Source organism: Anas platyrhynchos, chromosome 3 (assembly GCF_047663525.1).
Source record: "Anas platyrhynchos isolate ZD024472 breed Pekin duck chromosome 3, IASCAAS_PekinDuck_T2T, whole genome shotgun sequence".
In the NCBI taxonomy this organism is placed as follows: domain Eukaryota; kingdom Metazoa; phylum Chordata; class Aves; order Anseriformes; family Anatidae; genus Anas; species Anas platyrhynchos.
The window spans coordinates 105,879,419-105,902,116 of NC_092589.1; the positions used below are offsets into that span (position 1 = coordinate 105,879,419).

The following is a 22,698-nucleotide window of genomic DNA, read 5'->3' on the forward strand; positions in this document are numbered from 1 at the left end:
GAACCTACCAATTAATCACTGTTTTGCTGTTGTTCAACTGCCAGTGGTTTAAGCAAGTACTTCTATATATTATGTGGTATTATTTATTCACAGGAAGAGCACTGTAAGAGGGCATACACCTTGTTTTATCTGTCAAGTATTCTGGAAACCAAAGGACAGAATCTGCACTAGGCTAAATGTGACAAGAAAAGCCAGCTAATAATGATTAAAACTGAATAGTAATGTGGCTCCGTGCTAAAACATATTTTTACCTACCAGCTTACTGTAATTGCAAGTCTTCTGTGTATATGCCTGCTTTGGGATGTAGATAATTTCCACTTTTGACTTTGGAGACATTAGTCAGCAGTACCAAGGTGCTGACCCGTCTCATACTATACGAAAAGCATAAATGGAAAATTTTGCTGTCCCCCTGACACGTAAAGCACAGTCAGCACTCTACTGAAGCATAAAATTGAGCCGGTGTAAAACATATTTTTAAGTTATGCACTTACTGTAAAGAAATTGTTGCCTTTGAGGTATTGACTACATACAGATTTCACTGAGCTGACTTCCAGAATGACTCATCTTGGGAGACTTTAAATTGTTTCCCCTGAAGTGCACAATCAGCAGGACTTATCAGCAGTCCTCGTGGTCTTTGTGACCTCCAGGATATTTTTTTACCTCAGTGATGCTGATGCTTCTTTTAAGCTTGGGTGTATGCTCACCTGCCCAGTAACAAAACTCACGTTGCTGTAGCTCTGAATGGTACAGGGGAGCTCCAATACTGCATTTATCAAGCTCTTCCATCACTCCAGAGTGGACATGCAGCTACACAGATCCTACCAATATTTGTATGAATCCTGGTCATCCCCCAGTACATCAAGGCTGTAATACACCAGACAACATCACACAGGTTCATGGAACCATAGGGCCCAGCAAATCAACATGAGTCTTGAAGTTGCAGACCTACCTGCGGCCTGCACCTAGCTCCAAGATTAGCTTCCAAAGCCTGTCTGAAAGACAGAACACGGTTACAGAGACCCCACTGGGCCCAGCGAATGTAAGGGTGTTCAAGCAGTGGGCTTCCTGCCTCTGTCAGAACAGTGAAAGTGTTAAATATCTCAGAAAACTCCAAAAAAAAGTTTCCACCAATTCACTTGTTAATGAAAAGTAGCACGCATTGAGATATGTCGCTAACAGGGCAATTTAGCGCTTAAGCTCCAAGCAGCTGGCAAGCTGAGGGAACAAGGAGGATTGGCAGCGATCCCGCAGGCCTTGCGCACTCCTTGTTTGGTGGCTGTGCTTACCAAGTGGTGCAACAGCATCCTGGGGGAAAGAATTCCTGGAGAGCTGGAAGGGGTGATGACAAATGACAAGATGAAGTGGATTACCTAAGAGACACACTGGGATGTGACGGTGTAAATCTACGCGTACAAGCAGGCTCACATTTCTGAATGTTCAAGGCCTAGACCTCAAAATGGGGGTGGTACAACTGAAGTGTCACACTCAGTTGCCTTGGCTGTGAAGGCATTGCTACGTAGCTCCTCCAAGCAACCAAAAAAGGGCCACAGGGACATAAAATTGCTGCTCTCTGCCCTTTCATTTCAGGGGGAAGAGGTGTCTTTCCAGAGTTCTTTAGTTATGCAGGAATACATACAGTTAAGGCTTCGTAATTTTGCTCCCTCGTACAGCAGTTCTTTAACTTTCATTTTGAAAGATCACTTTAATCGTGTGGCTTCTGTAAGATTAATGGAACAAGAGCAGTATTGATCAAATCTAGCTGCACACTTGCAATAGCAAGTATTAGACAGTAACTTGACATTCATACCCTGCTAAAGCAACACTTCCTGCCTTCCAAGGGGCAAAGGTCCAAAACCCCAATCTTCGTAACAAGACCTGGTAATTAGCAGCCCTGTGCTAATAAATTACAGTTCCTCTCATCAGTATCTTGGAACTATGGTTTTACATTCATTGTAGTAATTTCTGGAGTGAACTAGACTGGATGTGTTTAGACAGTGTTCCCATACATCTCAGCAGACATGTCCCATGTTTTAGATGAACGTGTCTGAGTACAACATTGTCTACTTTATAGGTAACTTAACAAAAAGTATGAATTAGTCTCCAAACTGCTCTGCCAATATCTTTTACAGAGATCCAGATGAAAACTCCTTCCCACTCTCATAAGGGATAATTCAAAGCAACAAGCAAAACCCTATGATCTAATGGGACATTGATAATCCCTGAAGTAGTTTATAGTGCTGTTGCACGATCATATATACATATGCTCAAATTCCTAACAACCAGCTGAAGCTTCCTGCGACAAAGCACATTATTTCTAGCAGCAGCTTTGCTGGCCGTGGTGACTCAAGGGAGCCACTGAATGCCTGTCAAAAGTTCAGCATCCCCAAGAGAGCTAGTAAGAGATTCAGACACTTGCAGAGAAACTTCAGTGATGTTTTAAATTTGGCCACTATTGCCGACTGCCAAGATTCTTGAGCTTCTTGCATGTTTCCTAATGCTTGGTGGAACTATGTTCCACGTCATGTTTTGGTTACAGCATCAATCATGCTAAGAAGAGCAAGAATGACAAAGTTTTCTGTCCTACACAAGCTTGATGTACCCAGCATTGCTGTGAGGGGCTGAGCTTTGGCAGCGGTCCCTGGAAATAGGAAAGTGCAGTACACAACTAGGACAGAAGTGGAAATCTTTCAGGAAGGCCCTTGTGACAGCTGACACACACTGCTCTGATGGGGTCTTCCTGTCCAGTTTCTGTGCTGGTGAGCTGTTGGCTGGGAACCAAAAAGCAACTTCCCCATGAATGTCTTGAGTTTCTGGCTCCCGGTCTGACCCCTGATATTTCCAGAAGGTTAATTTGCAGCTTGGCTATGCCATCTGTGCACTCTTGCGAAACAATAGGACTTGGAATAAGAGAATTTCTATAGATAGATTGAGCCAGGCCATAAAAATGTCCTGTTTGCTGCAACAGCCCTGTTACAAAAGTGTTTAAACTTCAGTGACTTTAAAACAATGATTCCTTAGTCCGGTAATATTTTCCACACCTCAAGAATTTCAAATGGTTACTACAGGACAAAAAGGAAACAACACAATCCCCAGGAACTAATGGTAAAGAGTTCTTCGCAATCCACAGCTCAGCAGATGGAAGCCCCATCTCACACAGAAGGACAAGTGAGAAGGACAGAGGGAACTGTTTTCCCTTTTCTGTCCTGGGTACAAAACAAGGTTTGCTCAGCTCATACCATTGGCCAAATTGTCTCCATGTTACAGCTCAGTGTGGCCCACACCATTCCTTTGAGACAGGATTGCATGAAGAAGAACTGAGAAATGCTACGGTACTTCCATCCCCAGAGGCACTCAAAACCCAAATAGACCAGGTCTTGGGAACCTGTTCTATATTGGCCTTGCTTTGAGGGAGACGTCAGGCCAGAGGACCTCCAGGGTTCCCTACGAGCCCGTATCATTCTGTGATAGCTTCTCAATACAGCCTGCTGTACAAGTAGCTAATAACTCATTTATCTAAGTATAGAATGTATAAATACTATAATACAGTACATTTCCAAAAACGTCAGGCTTAACAGGGCCCCAGGGATTCACAGTGAACAAGGGCAAGCCATGCAGAGAAGGTGCACCAGACCCATCCCCGGTACCTGATGGCCTGCCAAACCAGCTCCGCTGAGCCTGCCCTTCCTCCACACACAGCCTTTGCTTGGCTTTCTTTTGAGCAGCCTTTGCCTCACATATCTGCTGCAGTAGTTGCCTATGTATTTAAATATTTTAATTAATTACCAGCTTGTCAAGTTCAGGAACTATTTTACCTTACTCAAATAGTTTATTTAAAAATATATATATAATACTCTCCAATTCAGAAAAGGATAGAACTTCCCACAATGTAACATTTTTTTTATATATATATATAAAATATTTATGCATTCAGTGAATGGAAACAGTTTTACTGTATACATTTTTAATGTTGTACTCTATGCAAATCTGCATTACCTAAAAATATACCGTACTTCTGTAAATCAAAACAAGCAGGGAAAAAACACCGTAGCTGTGCATTGGGTTATAATACCTAACAGAAATGATATGCAAGTTTTAGGTTTGGATTTAAGAACCCACAAACAACGTTTTACTTTGCGAGTGCATAAATAGAAGACTGAATACATTCTGGCTCCGTTAAGATGAACTGTAGTAGAGGTTACAAAATGCAAATATATTTATTCATTTTCAGTATTTCAGTGTTTCCAAGTCCACCTTTCATGATAGTGTTAAATAAATCATGGTCCTATCCTTCCAAACATTTCAACACTCTTTTAAAAAAAAAACAAAAACAAACAAACAAAACTTTAAAGTGAAATGTCCTCCTTCATTGAAGTGTTAGATCATATTTTAAATTACTGCACTCCCACACAATAGTTTATATATATATATATTTTAAATATATATATATATTTATATATATAAAGAGACCAAATAGGAGACTACATTTTTTACTGTCAATATGTTTAACATAGCATACTGTAGTTGTATAAAACATGCATTTTCTGGGATAATTATGAACACATCATGAATGAGCCCACATAAATTATATTTTTTGTACAACTCCACGTAAAAAAAAAAAAAAAAAAAAAAAAAGTCAGATTAAGTGCCTCTGAGGCCCTTTATTCCCAGCTATCAGTTCTCAAAACACACTACTGGAATATTTATCTATGCCTACAGCTATGTGCTGGAGAACCAGATTAAAAATTTTAAAATACATCTACAGTATGTTTTATTTTTTCTTTAAAGTTTGTGACAGTCCTTGGATACTGTTTTGTGAAATGTAAAAAATAATCACATATTCTCTTTTTTTTTTCAGAAATAAAAACACATCTAGGAGAGTATGCAAAAACAAGGCAAAATGAAGTTTTCATAGCACTTAATGAGGGTTAATATAAGTTGATAACTAATATTGAGGTTTGTAAAAAGGGCTGGATGAGCAGTTACACATATAAGCAAATGGTCTAGTAATTCCAATGTTATCAGACATTGTTTTTGTAACCAACACTTCTCCACCCTCAAAACCAGTTGATATACATTCAAAATAGGTTGACATTGATATACTTACTAGGTGTAAAAATAGTGCACTATTTTTTCTGCCACGAAGCAAAATTGCATCCTAAGAGCTGGTAAACCTTCTTTTCCTTAAATACAGAGAATGGGCAAAAAACTTGAAAAAAATTAAATTAAGGCAATTAGGCAAAAACAGGACTGCCCATGATGACAAGCTGAAACTAGTATATACTTCAAACTTAAAACTAGCTGCTTAACATTGATGTGCAGCTTCTGATAGACGTGTATGAATGATATAAACTTCAACATTATGGCTTTATACAAGTGCATAGTTGCAACTGCAATAAGTAACGGTATCTGATTAATAAGCATAAAAAAATAAAGTGGAAAGATTTTTAAAACCCTCTTGCAGTATTACAGTACAATATATATACACAGTATAATGGTCACTTCTTACAGATGCAGTCTATATCACTGTGATTGATCTTCCTCCTGTTCTTCTTGCAGACGTGCTGGTGGCATCTTTACGAAAGCTGAAAAGTCAGTTTCTTCAGTTTAAATATTCATTCCTCTTAATCCTTTTATGAAATGTAGTGTGTGTGTCTTGCCGAGAAAGCTTTTGTGGAACAGAGTTTAAAAGGTTACCTAACATATCCTTTTACTATTTACCAGCCATTCCTCATTTGATCAGTCACTCAGGGGAATACAGGAAAACCCTCAGAGATTAGTAATTTATATTGCAGCAAAAATGTAAACCTCTGATATATATAGCACAATCTCTCAGGAAAATATATATTTTTAATATATTTTGGGATATGTTTCAGTCTTGCTGTAACGGGAAGAAAATTATCACCTTGAATTGTGTCTGCATTCACGGAAAGCAGTTAGCTGAAAAAGAAGCAGGAAGTTTGGTCAGTAAAGGCAGTGAATGAAAATTGGACAAGAACATACTTCCCCCAAACCTTCATTTAGGATGGGCTCATCAGCATACTAGGGAGAAGTCATTCCTCTGCATTCAACAGCATCACGTTACTCAAGTATAGTGCATCCTTATGTATTACAATTCCAAATCAATTAACCCCCCTTGTAATATATGAGGGTCAAGTACAACAGCATAATTTAATAGTGAGTTATGAAAGATCAGTAATTTAAAGGTTTTTTATACATAAAGATGCATTATATTTAATTAACGTAATGATCTGGTATCTCAACTGAGTCCATAGCTGAGGCACAGCCCTTGCGGTGCTGTCATTGCCCATTCTTTTATAATGCTGAGACACACCTACAAACTATTTAGAAAAATTCTTAAGAGGTCACATTTTAATATTTAGGTTTTTCTGCAGTGTAAACACAACATGTAAAACGACTAAACATTGAGAACTATGAAATAATTTCATTAACTCTTTCCAGTACATTCACGTTGCATATTTGAGTAAGCCACAGGGTAAATTAGACCAACAGAACAGCTGTATCTTTTCTAAAGCACTCAAGGAAACCGTGTCACAGAAGCTGCAAAGCCTGCTTGTTTACATAGTTTTCAAATGCATTGTTAGGTACCCAAAAAGCACAGCACTGCAAAGAGAAGCCAAGTCAAATTCACTTCACAACACAGGTAGAAAAAGCAAAATGCAGAACTCCTGGGATTTCATGTCTGCTAGCCATGGACAAGTGAGTTCATCTTAAAAGTTTAAAAAAAGAAAAGCATTTGTAAATACTGACTCTAATTCAGGTAAATATTCAACTTTTAAAACCTCTCATTTAGGCTTCAGAAATTATTTGCAGAGGTTAGCACTTCTAAGATTACTAATACTACTAGTATTAGCACTACGGATGAACAACTACTCTGACAACAACAGGTATTTTGTTTTGGGGGCAGGCAGACATGAATTTTGAACAAAGATCTAAAATTAGAAAAATAAGAACATTGAAAAGGCAAAACCATCATTTTAATGAAAATAAGTCCTCTAAAATTTGTCACCATCAACAGAATCTCATTTTTGCTGTAAAAAATGTTAAAATGAGATCTTGTGTTTTCTCTACTTTGAGAAACAAAATCCAACATAGCATGCTGTATTCAAAGGCAAACAAATCCATTCCTCACTATTTAGATTTACCCCTTATACTTCTTCAGAAATCAAAAACATCGTCATCATCATCATCACCATCAATATCATCAACATCATCAAATGACCAATCCCAGTCTTTAAATGCCAGATCAAGTAATCTGCAACAGGAGGGTTTGATATTTAATGTGTGTCACGCTTCTTACAGAAGAGACTTCAAAATTCCATTTGTTATCACTAAACCTTTTTATATAAGACTGTCTTAAAAGAGGTGGGCTCCTTCCTTTGCATACCATGTAATATGAAGATTCAGTTACTGTTCATGTAAGCCACGAGTGCTGTATTCAAAGGAAATTTATCTCACAAATCATTAAATTCTACCAAACATTTCCCAGATTGATTTTTTCCCCAAATTTTCAGTAGGAAAGACCAACATTTACATTCCATAAAATTAGCTGCTGTTTTGCTGCAGCTATTGTTGACCCAGGTGCAGTTTTATGCTCAGCTGCCGCCCCTTTCCAGACAACAATGCAAGACTAAATTTTTCCAGCAAAACTCAGTAATTTGGTTGTTGAACAGAACATCAAACAGAACAGTGTCGTCTGAATTCACAAACAAATACAGTGAGATTACACTTCACAGCTGTCCTGCAGCTCATTATTTCACGTTGGGCAATGCCAAAAAAAGAGGATGTATCACTGTGTTCTCTATGCATCACTGCTGATGCTCCTTCTATGGTCACCACAGAATGGAGGAGAGAGAGGCAGGCTTTTTCAGCAAATGAGTCATTTCACCTATTTTAGGCATTCGTTTTGGGATGGGATGAATCATTGTCTAAAGGAATTCATCTTTCTGCTATTATAGAAGGATTTTAGACAAACATCTCAAGTACTAACTTCTCAACTTACAAGAAATGAAATCCAGTCTAGTCATTTCTCCTCTGAGCTCAGTGGATTTGAAATCAGGGTTATATGCCAACCATATGTGGCAGAGATGGAAACTTTATTCTAAAGAAAGCCTTCAGGATATTTTAACTAAAACATGTTACAATGTTTATTATAGTTAATTGCTTGCTTTAAACAAAGCATGTTTCAGTTTTTATTGGGATTTCAGCTCTTAGAAGTTTTTACGCTTAAATGATATATCCCTAAAAAAGCTCAATATTAATCTATTATATGAACTGTGGTTATCATCTTCCTAAAACACAGAAGTCATTAGGTATTATATTAGAGTTGATTTTTCTATTTTGGAACGATCCTTTTAGCACAATCTAGTTGAATGCAGAAATTATACAGTCTGTATGACAAAGTTCCTAGGACAGATGGCATTTATAGGACCATGTGGCTTCCAATGCACTTCAGGAAGTCTCTCGGCCGACCTTCTGCTCAAAGCAGGGCCAGCTGTGAGGTACAGCCATCGGTTCCTGAAAGCCTCCAAGGATGGAGCCTGCCCAGCCTCTCCAGCCCTTCTCCCTGCTGACTGTGCTCATAGGGAAGAGGCCTGGTGGCCTCTGCTTGATTTTCACCAGTTGGTCAAAGTCTTTCTTGAATTTGGGGGTTCTAAACTGGACGCAGTGTCTCGCCGTAGAATAATGAGTGGTATCTCCTCCCTTAATCTGGCAGCTGAACTCTTTTAGTGCAGTCCCAGAGCCTACCTCGCTGCCAGGACATGCTGCTGGCTCATCTCCAGCTTGTCCCCAGCCACTCAGCTCCCACATTTAGCTGGCAACTGGATCTTCATTCTCAGCGAAGTTTGTAACAGAAAATTAACTATTCCACACTGTAAGTGCTTGCACAAAAACCTCACGGAAGCACTGGTGAGATATTAACTGACTATAGCAGTAACAGTGATTTTTAAGTGTGTGGTTTCTAATTTAAAGTGTTTACATCTGTACAGATTTCCACAGAACTTTGACAAACCTGCATTAAGATGAGATGACCTCACAGAACTACACTTTCCTGTCTGCAACTCCTGAGGTGACAGGTGCATTTGAAAAGTTAACTTGGAAAGTTTAACTGCAAGCATAAAACTGCTTATACACAAAAATATTCATTCTCCTTTTTTTCCCACCAGTACTAAATATACAGACAGAAAAATACACTGTTAGGGAAAAATCATTAAAGACTGATTTGGAGTGGAGGAGAACCACAATAGAAAGAAGGGCAAGCTAGATACAGTTCTGAAAGCATTCTGTAAAGAAACATCATGAAGATTAAAAGAAGGGTGCTACAACAAGAAAAATTTCTTTCTGAGAACTCAAGCACAGCTGTGGAAAAAGAATCAGAGTATAAAATATACCCTTTATATGTCACCAATAAGAAAGAGAATAATGCTGATGAATTAGAACATAAAAATGCAGAAGAAAAGCATTTTACTTGTCCCCCAGGTTGTCATGAATAATGTTTCCTTGCTTCAATCCAATAGTTGATATTTTCATTGATTTTGCACAAAGAATCCCTTCAATAATTAATCTCTAAAATGTGGAATTAAACTTTTCACCTCCATGGCTATAATCAAAAAACCTAATCATTTAAAATTCAAATTATTAGGTCAGACTTTCTTTAAAGTATGGAAAATAAATCATCAAAAATTAGTTTGTATGGAAATTAGGAGGGAACTGAAGTTATTTTGAGTCCTTTCAATATTTATTTCCACATATTAAATATATATAAATATATAAATATATAGAATATATTTATATATATATTTTATTACTATCTAACTCTTTCTACCATAAGGTTGAAACAACATCACAACACCGAGCATTCTTGCACTACATGCCCCACTGTAAATCTGGTGACTCTTCCAACCCAATTTTCAACCAGCCATCTTAGATACTGGTGGCAGTCTGGTCAGAGGGATAAGGAAACCAATGCTAACTAGCCACTCCCAAATTGCTTCTTGAAGGAACAATTTTAAACCTTTGTTGGATTGTCCATTGCTGCTGGAACACTGCAACAAAGCATGTAAGACAGACCAAACCTTTCACAGGCTGTCAACAACGATTATTATGTTTAAGTATTAGCTTTATCACCTTAACTGTTCCTTCCTTCTTAACTAACTCTGCAGTACTCAGGTGATAGAAAAATGCAAACTGGAAAAATCCAGAAATTCTGTACTGTGCAATCACTTAACTGCAATCTGCAGAATGTTATCACTTCTATGGCTGCAACATAAGATTTTGCTCTTTAAAACTGATCCAATAGTAGATTACTGGGTTTTATATGCATATTTCTTTCCCAAATTAGAGGAACTTGATGATAAGACTACTCTTTTAGGAAACATGAGACATAAGCATGAGTACTTCTAGGCTAAATAAGGAATTGAAACCAATTCTCCCTCCCGTTGGCAAGTGCTCCATCTACTTGTCCAAATGGTGACCACCACTTCCCATCTACCAGCTCTTTCCAAAAGCATGAGTGATGCTCACACAGATGCCTCCTGCTGCAGAAAATGGCACCACACTGTGGATCCTGCATGGGCAGAGATGCAAAAGTGAGATTCATCTGAACTAATTTTTTGCTGTGGATGTCCAAGAGTGCTTTATGCTCCCTTTCTTCATTAGGATGCTGTGAATTCAATTCTAAAACCAACTCTTCCTAAATACCAACTGTAAGCAGAGTTAGACATACATTTGGTCAGATGAATCACACTTGAACACACAAATTCTCAGTCACAGTTCTAACCTCAGAATGGGGCAGGAATTCAACACATTCCTCAAAACCATCCAGTATGAAAGAAAAGACATGCAGTCTTTAGGTATGTGGAAAACCTTCTGGATTGCTTTTTAAAGGCACCAAGTTCTCTCCTAGGTTCATTAGAACCACAAATACCTAATCATAATTCAACCTCAAATCATGTACAGTAGTGGCCATGTTGAAAGTCACTAAACCTTTTTTTTTTTTCCTTAAAATCTTCACAACCCTCTCACTGACCCCTTGCCTAGTTAAACCCCACTTTCCCTACCAGCTGCAGGGAACAGTAAGATACATTATCAATGCATTAGGTTAACTATCATAATGGGTCTTATAACTTAAATCAGGTTTATAGAATATGACATATTATATCAAACATCAGTAGTCAACAACACTAGTGGTCAGTTGACCATATTGACAAGTATCATTGTAATTGCAGAATGTTTAAAATAATAAAGTAAATAGCAGCTCTTGTGTCACCTTGGTTTGTTTGGAGGAAGCTGTCGACTTGGTCGTCTGATGGACTGGTTTGGCTGTACCTTCATGGAAGTTCTGGGAGAAGATCGAGCAAAGGGGTCTGGTGCTGGAGGCTTCTTGGGTATTTTTTTCACCAGTCGGCTCACCCATTTTTGCTGTTCTTCCGTAGAATTAGCTAACAGTAGTAGATTCTTTGCCGTTGAAATATCATAATACACTGTAATAATAGTTTTTCAAATAAAAATTAATATTGTTGTTTTTCTAAACATCTACCCACATCAAAAATTAGTGGTCAGATTACCATACTCTCAGAATCAACACAATGAAATCTGCAGAGAAATCAAAAGCAAAGTGAGGCAGATTTTGCAAACTTAAAGTTTCCTTGCTGCTGAGATTGCCTCCTTATGTTTGTTTACTGCATAACAGTTTAGTACTACGGAAGACATATATTCATATGTTAAAAAACAAGAAAAGGTAACACAAAGGCATGCCTGATCACCAGAAACCACAACCTAAGTCACAAGGAGCAACTTCACTGAATATCATTCATTTCCTAACTCCCAATAACATTATCATGTCACATAGCAATGCTGCACAACACACAGCAGTGTGAGCAGTCTTACAGCTACTACGCTTTGCTGCATGAAGCTGACAACACAGCATGTATGTACCTAATTAGCTATAAGCCATTCACTCACAGCAGGGAGACGATCCTCTTGTAGACACCTTTAGGAAGCTTGACAGCTACATACCCATAAAAGAAAAACCTACCTATTCAAGTTTAGTTGGTGTCACACCACTACTAACATTAGAATGTTTTGTCATTCCTTGACTGTACACACAATCAAATACTTGCTAATTACCTTTGCAAGGTGCTATAATCTCTTCTTTTTTATCCATGTGGTCTTTGTGACACTTGATATGGCAACGACGACATTCTAGAGCAGGAGGAGGTTTAAACATATGCCACAGCGGCTTCATACAAGCTTCACAATTGGTTGGAAAGTGATAAAGAGTAGGTATAAACTCATGTCCTTTGTGACAAATGTAATTTGACTTCTCTCCCATAGGCTCCACAGGAAATTCCTGTTCCTTTTTGCTCTCTCCTTCATTAGCATATAGAATCTAGAATCAAGGCAAAATAACCTCAGTACTCCTATATGACAAACATATATTCAGAGTAATTATCTAATTAGAAAGATTGAGGAATTACACCAGAATGGATCTTTTCAACAATTTTGTAGTAATTACTTCATTTGATAAAGTTATGAAAATATTTTTGACAATGTGATATATCATGTGTGTTACATTAGAGACATTTATTTATTATTAAGTACCTGGAATATCCTTGGAATTTCCTTGGCATCTGCTCTGTACACATCAGTCTGAGTGACTGGCCGGACGTGGAATAGTTTGCTATAGGAAATTATTTCAATAAATACAAAAATTAATGTTACCAAAATGATAGGCCAATCTTTGAATCCTGCACATGAATTTCCAAACCCTAAATAAAAACAAGTCACAAGTATCCAGCTATACTTACAAAACAAAATTACAACACTGAAAAACTGACATCATGTGACTTGAGTGATTGCTGGTAGCTTTCTAACACAATCCGCTGCCCACGCTCCAACCTCTGAACAGCCACAATCTGTATTTGTTAAGGAAATAAATTAACTACACCACCTGCTTATAAGCGCATAAGTGAAAATGTACAAACACTGAAAATTACAGCTACAGATTTCTTAACGTTTCTTGCCACAGTGTGTGAGGTAAGCCTAGCTCAGCTAGTGGAAGCAGTTCAGTCAGGTCAGTTCAGTGGTCTGTGTGGGTTAACACACGTCAACAGAGCTTATTGCAAAAGTATGTCCCATTTGACATTGTGGTCTAAGACTGGGTCTTTCTAAAAGGCCTTTTGTCAAAACCTTTCTAACAAAGTCCACCTGCAAATCAGAGGAAGCAATTTTACAGCATACTTACTCTATATCTAATACCATATAGGGATTAGATTGTTCCTTATCTTGTTCGCTGTCATAGAACAGGATCTTCTTACTGCTTACAATTACATACTGTTCAGAGGCAGAAAAGCATACAACACACATTTTACTCCAACTCATCACATCAAAGATATCACATCAATTATCACAGATGTCAAAGCAATATTTCTCTATCTATTGTTTTGTTAAATGGTAACTAAAAGGACAGTAGTAGTACTGTATTCTGAGTCCATGATTTGCCAATAAATTCACTGGATTACAGATAAGATTTTTATTACTTCATGTATCAGTTTATGTTATCAGATTAATTGGTATTTAAGCAGATTTAGTATATATGAGGAGACAAAAATAGAAGTTGGGGAGAGAGTAACATAAAAGCTTTTCCTTTCTATTTTACAGACTTAATTTTCACTTGGACTGATAGAATAGTTATCATCTTATAATGCCTGTTTTACATGTGCAGTTCACAACCAATAGGCATCCTGCTCACAAAGATCACTTATCAGTAATACTAGCAATTTTCATAAAACAGCTATTTATTTGTAAGACCTCAAATTTCTAGAATTTTGTCCAGAACGAACACAATGATGGAGCAGTAAGCGAATTAGTATAAAACTGTGCAGGCTATTCTTTGGGTAAAGACCCACTGAAGAGGCTACTGAAAAGCAGTTACCAAGTGAGGGCTGCACACAGTAGAGGTGCAGCCACTAGCTTTATCTCCTAAATAAAGTATTTCTCCAGGGCATCTGCTCCCAGACTATGTTAAGTTCCAGATACACGATGCTATTCAGAATGCTTATCACTGATTGTACAAATGTCCAACCTGTTACTTTCAGACACAGCTATATTACCTAACATATAACATATATATTTACATATATACACATTTAAGTAATGAGTGAAGATGTATCAAAGATAAATGAAAGTGCTGAAAATCTGTGGTGAGTGTACAATCCAGACTACACATGAAAAAATATCATATATATATATATATATAAATATACATATATTTACCTTTTTAACCCATCCAAATTTTTTAGTGTTATTTCGAACAGGTAGTGATAACCAGCCTTCTAATCGTGATTCTGAAAATAAGAGAAATATTAAAGAACATAATTATTCACAAAACAATATTTTTGAGATTACTGTTCACTTAAAAATAGTTATTGAAGATCAATAATAAAGCAACAGAGCAAACATTCTCATGAACTAATTAAAAATATGATGTCTTGAAAAGTTTATCTCAGTAAATCTTCGGGAATAAATTAAATTGTGTATTCCTGAATACAGCAATAACAAACAACAGGATTATAAAAAACTAGTAGGTAAGAGGAAGAAGGGGGGAAGAGCAAACTTGCTTATAGCACACACATTCCCTTAAGTTTTTGCTGCTGGCTTTTTTTTTTAAAGACTTTACAGTCTACCTTTTCCACTTAGAACAACATCCAAAGATATTAGTACAGAACCCATGACATCCAGTTCTACACAAAAGACAAAATAATGCAAACTACCGTCAGTTAACATATATCCTCTGTGTTCCAGGTAAAATTTCAGAAGCTTTATATTCTTATTCATATATTTTTGCTCTATACATTTTTTCTATTTTTCTAGTTCTGCCTAAATGTCCTAGACTTTCTAATCCAAAATAAGTAATTTTTGGCTAAACCCTAGGCCTTGCCTGAATTCAACTATGCTTTCACACACTTGTGATATTTTATATTTCACCATTGCATTAGTCAAATGAGTTTTATCAACAGTATTAATAGCTGAACTGTTTTTTGACATACACATTTCAGCAGCAACTAAAAGCTCAACAGGATCAGACTTTCCTTGGGCTTGGTAACACATAGTAAATATCTCATAGATTTTGACACTATTCTTATAGTTCCACTTTATACAAGATTTTTTTTCTCCTATGATTTATTAAGAAATACTCAATTGTAAACATGATTGGTTTCCCACCCTAGCAGTTAACCTCTCCTGCTACAGACACCAAGGCTAAAATTACAAAGCCTTTAGTATAAACAAACACAAATCCATGAAAGGAGCACAAAAATGCCCCCAAAGTGCAAATGTTATTTTCTTTCTCATCAGATGGCATTTGCAATCCCATGCCCATATTTAGTATAGTGTAATAAATAATTATTATTCATTGATTTTTGTTACATCTAGAGAGACTTGAAGAGTGGTTATTTATTGAGAAATGTTCTGTCTTCAAATTTCATTTCTCTTTAACAATTGCTGCTGATGACACAGTTTAATGCCAAGCATGTGAAGCAGTTCTCTAACACGTCACTTCAAATTATTCCTCTCAACTACACCTGATATAAGGAGTAGCAAGCATAATGCTGATGCAAAACCCACATGCAGGAAGCATTATGGATTTCTTAATGTTGAGATTTTTTTTTTCTAATCTTTCTCTGTAGTCTCTCTAACTATAGCATGAAAGTGAACAAAATGAGTTCCTTATTATATTTTGTCATTTCTGGCATTCATTCTATATTAACAGACCAGAGAAAAGCCAAAATGTTCCCAAATTTTCACAGCACGTGTTTGTAAGAACTAGGAGGAAAAAAAATCAAACCTCAAATCTGCTGCAAATATCTTAGTGAACAGTCCTAGCTTAGCTATGATTTTTACTTTAGAACAAAATAAAACCATGCACATAACACAAGAGCAGCTAACAAGAAAAAAATATGTAAGTACTCAGTAATTCTTTCACCAGAAGCCTCACACACACACGAAAAAAAAAAGAGAATGAAGGAAATATAGGAAATGCCATATGCTTTACTCTAGTCTGAAGAAGTAATGTCTGTATTAAAAAAAATAAAATAAAAAAAGCCTTTGATTGAAAGGTATTCACACTTTAGAAAAGCCTCAAGTAAAATACAGAAAATTGAATGCAATTAAAAAGCTCCGCTTCTGACATTAACACTAAGTACAACTTTTATTCAAGACAGTGTTCATGTAGTCAAGTAGAATGAGTATATAATTAATAACACAAAGCTCTGTTTTACCAGAGCTCTTTAATTATATTCTTTATGCATCTAGAAAAACAAATAGAAGTAATTTTTTCTTGATTTATCATACAAGAATCAAATTTAAGATTCAAACTAAGGCAAAAAGAAAAATGAAAGGTACACTCAGAAGGACTGAATTTCTATGAACAAGTAATGAACACATTTAGATTGTGAGAAGAGGTATCTTGACATTTCACTGAAACACAAATAATTTGATGTTTTGGTATCCAGTACCTTAAGGTCATGCATATAACTTATATAACACATAAGATACTGCATAGAGGCTACCCATCTGAACAAGACAATAAGGAATAAGAATTTATTCAATGCTTTAATAAAAATGGTGTTTTATAAATGGCAGCAAGCATCTGAAAACATTTAGATGAAACAGGTGAATTATTTCTTCATGCAAAATTTATCATGCCTTTGATTACAATGTTTGCTGCCAATTTTTTTTTTGGTTTGTTTAAACATATAATGTATTAATAGTGTTAGTTTGAAATTGAGAAAAGAACACAATAAAAACAACACCAAGCAGTTCTCAGGAATGTCACCTGTACTATCAACTTCTGTAGGGCTGTGGGAACAAGACAAAGGTTCTTCCTCTGAGTCAGAATCAGAATCAGAATCAAGAAGCATGCGAGAACTGGAAGGCTTAGTGGCAATACTGACAGAGGTGGAAGAGTGCTGGTAGGTAAAAGACATGGATTCCACAGTGTGGGATTGAGTGATATGGACTAAACATAAAGAATAAAGGAGGAAAAAGGTAGAAAAGAAGTCAAAACAAAATTCCTAAGAAGAGAGTATTAGTTTTACATTTCATCACATAACAAAATGATTGCAAATTAACTACTGTCATACAGATGAAAAAAAAAATTAGTTCCAATGTGAGACAATACATTTTTTTCAAGATTTTTTTCAAATAAATTTAAGAATGAAGTTTGATTACATATAGATGTAGTTAGTATGTGGATAGTGAACACTATCAAAGCATTGATAAGATGACAGAAACACAAAGATAAAAAGCCCCAGAAACATCAGAGGAGTATTTCAATATTTCTGGTAAAACACACATATACAACCAATTAACACAGAAATATTAATAAAAATAACATACCAGGGAATCCATCATCTGTCTCAGTATCTCCAGGTCCACTGCCTATGCTACTGTTATCTAAACCAATGTGCAATGACTGTAGCTGTGAACGAAGCTGTTCAATGTCGCTATCTTTGCTGTCCAGAGTCATCTGGAGTTCAATGCGTATCTGACTCTCTTCTGCTATTTGCTGTAAAGATAGATGAAAAGATTTCCTATTGTTACTATATTCAGTTACTCAGAGAAAACTCGAGTAGATAATTATGGAGACTTTGCAGCCAGTCTCAATAATATATACTGCATGTTTCTTTCAGACATGCAAATTCAGGAATAGACACTTTATACGCTACCTTAAAAACATAAATCAATTCAACACGTATTACAGCAAATGCTATCAAAGTTTATATTTGCAAAGAGAATCTTACTGCCTGCATTTCATTGATTTCTTTCTGATATTTGATCATCATTTGCGTTAACTTCTCTCGTTCAGATTTCAGTTCCATATGCAGTTTCCTATTTTCCTTTTCCTTCCGCCGTACATCAGTGTCAGCTCCACGTTTGACTGGACCCTTCCGATTCATGATCTCAGCCAATTTATTCACAGCCTTCCCATGGAAGAAAAAGAAGAATTAAAAAAAAAAACCATCAATAAGTACATACTGCTATACTGTGAAGAAGAGCATTCTCTCCTAACCATGACCAGGCACTAGTAACCTAATAGTTCTCTTCAGTTTCTGTTAGCTAGCCCCAAAATACATTTTTGGATGAAAATGCCAAAAACTCTAAAAAGCAACTGAGATTGACATCAGAAATTTCACATTTTATAGAAATTACAGAGGAATATAAATTAAGAGGAAAACCATATGAATTTAACTGAAGTCTAGATTTATGCTAGTGGACTGCATCCATGAGGAATTAGGATTAGGACGATTAGGAATTCCTCTATGATGAAACATGAGATTGAAGTTTCACCACACAGTAAGTCTACTAAGTAGACTAAGTAAGTTTTCTACTAAAAATTATTTGTTTCATGAACACTAGCTCTTCATTCATTTATACACATTTGCTTACCTGGGTTTTCAATGTTCTTTCATTCAATAACTGTTTCTCATATTGTGCTTTAATATTTCCTATATTTGCTTCTTCTTCTTTTAGCTTCGTAATTTCTGTAGCAAGGTAATTAAAAAAAAAGAAAACAATTAAAGTTCATTACAAAAGAAACAGTACTATTAAAAATGATACTGTTCTCATTTAACTGCATTTGGTTCAAAGAATACATACGTTCTTGTACTTCCTTCAGTTTATTGTTCAGTTCTTCTTTCTCATTAGCCAGATTAGCCACATCGCTAGTTAGTGTTCTATTTGCTTCCTCCAACTGCAAACAAAAAGTACATGTGACTATGTAACTAAAAACATTTGTCATATGAAAGCATTACACTATGGAAGGAAATGCCTGAGAGCTAAAAACAGACAATGTAAGAGGACTAACTATAGAGAGGTAGGAGCACAGAAAACAGTGATCCGAGAGATTCATGGAGGAAACAGGGTATGAGATTTTGTTTTTAGTTAAGTCATAATAAAGAAATGTTTTTAAATATCATTTGTACCTTTAAGTATGCTAAACAGTGTTGGATAAATCCAACTGCAAATGAAACTATCGCCCACATAAACCTTTACCAAAATTAGGATGTGTATTACTCACAGAGGCTATGGTGGCATCTTTCTCAGTAAGTTCCTGTTTATGCCGAGCCATCATCTCCTTAATCTCCAGTTCTTTCATAATCTTCTCTTTTTCCAAATCAGAATACTGTTCTTCAGCAATGGAACGTGCAAGTTGTTCAGAATCTGCTTTTGTCAAAGTAATCTCTAGCTGAGCCGCCAAGGAATCTCTGCAAATTATTGGTACATACTATTAACTCAAAAAATAGAAAGTTACTTAAAAAACAAACAAACAAAAAACCATATGTGAACAAAAGCAGTAAAAAGCCATCCTGTTCTATGCATTAATAGCAGTAGTAAAATCTACCTCTCATCCTGTAACTCTTGTATCTTTTGCTGTATTTCTTTACAAAGTTTGGTCTTTTCTTCACATTCTTCTTTAAGTTCTCGAACTTGTGTCTTATAAAGAGTCTAGAATTTAAAGTAGGAAAAAAGGACGTGACTTGCATATTCTAGCTTGAAGGTACATAAAAATGATGTGATGATACAAGATGATGTAGTGTACAGCTCCATAATCACACACTCAGTTCAAGTACAACAGTGCAATGCTTTCTCTAAATTTAACTAAAAGTCATCATCATTTCCAAATATGTCTTCATTTAATGTTTTTTGTTTTGTTTTGTATTAAACTTGTGTTGTTTGTGGATGGATCTATGAGATACATTTTATATGTTTGCAAGCATACTGTGCATAGGACTCACAATATGAATTTTATTTTCTCTACTAATTTAAATCCCTGTCAGAGGTAGGTTAGGTAGAGCTTGGACTCCAACCATACAAATGTTTGAAAGCAACATGACAGCCCAAGAGATAAAAGACATAAAGGAGTAAGAGAAAAATAGATTAGTAAAGTATTTGAAATTTAGATTTTTCTGAAAGGGATACAAACCTAGAGATATAGAGGAAATGAAAGAAAAATTACGCTCTCTGTGCACTAAGAATGACTGAAAACAGACAAAGTGCAAGTGGATTTAGTGCAGGACTTAAAAGACAACTCTCAAAATTCTCTCTCTGGCCCATCCACAGCAGTCAACTGACCTCAACTTTCCCGTTCTGTCTCCTTTCAGATGTACAGCTTTTTGATCAGTTAGTCCTTTTACTCACTGACATAAAGACCACAGTAGAAGCATAAGTTTCCTTTAATTCTCAAGCAAGCTCTCTGGCCTTTCCATTGTGGCTGGCTGTGCACTATTAATATAAGTTAACCTTCATATGATAGCAATGATTTCTACCAGCAATACCTATTTACTCTATTGTACCTATCACACTGAAGCAAAAACTCTCAACGGGTCTTTGCCAAGTATAACTATAATGCAGAAATTTCCTTCAAAGCCTTATATGAATGTTTCATAATGCCACATGATTCTGATAATACAGTTTTTTTCTCCCATGCAGCATACATGTAGAACAGATGCTGAATGCAAAATGCTTGAAACAGGCACAAAATCATTTACATTGTAGAAAAGAAGGAAAGAGCTGCTTGACTACTTCTCCCTAAACTGTGCTTGGGACTCCCTTCCAAAGCTGTTAGATTTCTTAACACAACCTCTTTTACACTGCTCAGTGATCAAGAGCAAAGAGTGGTAACAGGGCTGCAGACAAGACTGAAGACAGACAGAAGGAAAAGAACTAGCCTAAGATTTGAGCGGTGAAATGACTCATGGCTGAGGAGGAAGAAGAAAAGCTAACATTACACCTAATAAACATTTTAGTATATAAATAAAGAAGCATAAAACATACCGAGAAATACTGTTCAGCTTCAAGTTGGTCTTGAAGCTCTTTCATTTGTCCATCTGCATCTTGACGTTCCCTAGAAAGGAATATAATACGTTTAAAGAAAAGATAGGGAGATATTCCAAACAAGTAAACAGAAAGGAGTTCATTTTCACTCTTAACATCCTCAGTCTGTCTAGATCAAAGTATGATCTGCAGTTAAACTTGACACCTCCTTTGGGTACCAGACTTCCTCTCATTTTCACCTGTGCAACTCAGAACGCTACACTAATGAGACACCAGTTTAATACTACTCACATACTAACTACAACAGTCTGACAGTTGAACCACTAAGATACACTGATAAAACAAACAGCCACTGACAGAATCTTATTTCCATGTAAAACATCACTGATCTGACAGACTGTTTTGTTTCTTGTTTGCTAGAGCTCAGACTCTGAGAATGCCTTTATTTTTTGTCAGGCATCATTTCTTGAATTTACCTTGTAAAACAACTCAAAGTCACTTAGTCACGTAACGAAGAACAGTAATGTAGTAGAAAAGACTTCCACTGTTATTTTATGCTATAGAAATCATCATACTTAGTCTTCCAAGTGAGTAACTGCATCTTGCTCACAGAAAAGACAAAGCACAAGGTACGTCATCAGAAGTCTAAAAGAGCAAGGAATAAAACACACCTGATCTACATATTAAACTTGTCTTTTCAGTCACAAGAATGTTCTTTGTGTAAGAAAACCTTAATATTTATTTTCAGTTGCAATAATTGCTTGTAAGAACTTGAAGAAGAATTGCTAGGATTTAACACAACTCCAATTTGAAGGTCTAATGTGTGATTAAACTCCCTTAGCACAGGTTATTTCCAATGGTTACACTTCACAGCTCTGTATTAGCATTACTGTCCAACTCTAATAACCTCTCCTAGACTAGTAATGACCGCATCTTTCCTCTTCACTGAAGCACTCAGTTGTTTAGAAGAAAATTTCCTAAGCGTTCTCCTAAATAAATGTTTCTCAACTCCTCACACTCTTGTGCTTAAGGTTTTTCTTTTCTTTTTCTCTTTTTGTTTCTGATTTTAGGTCTTCAGGGAAGCAAACACTTTCTACTGTAAATCCATCCATACGTTGCTCAATCACTAAGGCTAGAGTCGCTGTAAATTATATTAAACAACAATTAAATTTTGCATTATGGAATAGCATATTCTGTGTAAAAATCTTTAAAATTAATGTGGCTCTCAGCTTTTGCAAAAAGAAAATTACAAATCAACATTACTTTAAAAAAATAAAAAATAGACCGAGCAACTCTGCTTACTTGCGAAGTTCATTATTTTGTTTTTCCAGACTTAATTTGATTTCCTGAAGATGGTTATTCTCCTGTTTTAGCTGCTTCTCTGACATTTTTAAGGTATTGACCTGTTGTGTTTGCATCTTGAGGTCATTTTGAGTGAGACAACGCTTTTGTGTTTCTTGCTCTATTTTTAATGTCAGGTTTTTTACCTAAAAAAATAAACAGAAAGGTAAGTTTTACAAATCTACATAAGGAAGTAACAGTGTTTCTTATCAACTCTTTCTACATCTTTTTACAACTTGCACACATCTTTTGATAGACAAATCTATCTTGAATAAAGTTATTAGTATAGAATAAATAAGCTAGTTTTTCCATGTCCATCTCTTAGCATTTTACATTCCAGAAGAAAAACTTTTTAAAATCAAAAATGCCAAAATACTTCAGAGAAGTGAAAATACAGAAAGAAAATTTAAATGCAAATACAAAGGAGAAGTAAAAATTGCTGCCATTTACTTTCATATACATCCCTAAATACAGATATAACAAGGAAAATACGAAGACATT

General features: G+C 36.0%; 1 protein-coding gene across 4 annotated transcripts in view; it reads right to left on the reverse strand.

Annotated features, from left to right (window-relative positions):
- Positions 1-3,795: 3,795 nt before the first annotated feature.
- Positions 3,796-22,698, reverse strand: part of ROCK2 (Rho associated coiled-coil containing protein kinase 2) — a 103,034-nt gene continuing 84,131 nt past the window's right edge. The window contains exons 19-34 of one of the 4 annotated variants that reach the window (XM_038177773.2): positions 22,159-22,343; positions 20,857-20,926; positions 19,424-19,527; positions 19,100-19,286; positions 18,679-18,772; positions 18,469-18,563; positions 17,823-18,002; positions 17,419-17,587; positions 16,856-17,038; positions 14,296-14,366; positions 13,265-13,353; positions 12,622-12,700; positions 12,148-12,409; positions 11,288-11,501; positions 7,164-7,273; positions 3,796-5,937 (exon numbers count right to left, since the gene is read on the reverse strand). In XM_038177773.2, coding sequence (XP_038033701.1) covers positions 7,177-7,273; positions 11,288-11,501; positions 12,148-12,409; positions 12,622-12,700; positions 13,265-13,353; positions 14,296-14,366; positions 16,856-17,038; positions 17,419-17,587; positions 17,823-18,002; positions 18,469-18,563; positions 18,679-18,772; positions 19,100-19,286; positions 19,424-19,527; positions 20,857-20,926; positions 22,159-22,343 — 2,079 coding nt within the window. In that variant the 3' untranslated portion in view covers positions 3,796-5,937; positions 7,164-7,176. The remainder of the gene's footprint in view (positions 5,938-7,163; positions 7,274-11,287; positions 11,502-12,147; positions 12,410-12,621; positions 12,701-13,264; positions 13,354-14,295; positions 14,367-16,855; positions 17,039-17,418; positions 17,588-17,822; positions 18,003-18,468; positions 18,564-18,678; positions 18,773-19,099; positions 19,287-19,423; positions 19,528-20,856; positions 20,927-22,158; positions 22,344-22,698) is intronic. The other 3 variants (XM_038177774.2, XM_038177775.2, XM_072036432.1) reach the window with 3 other exon arrangements.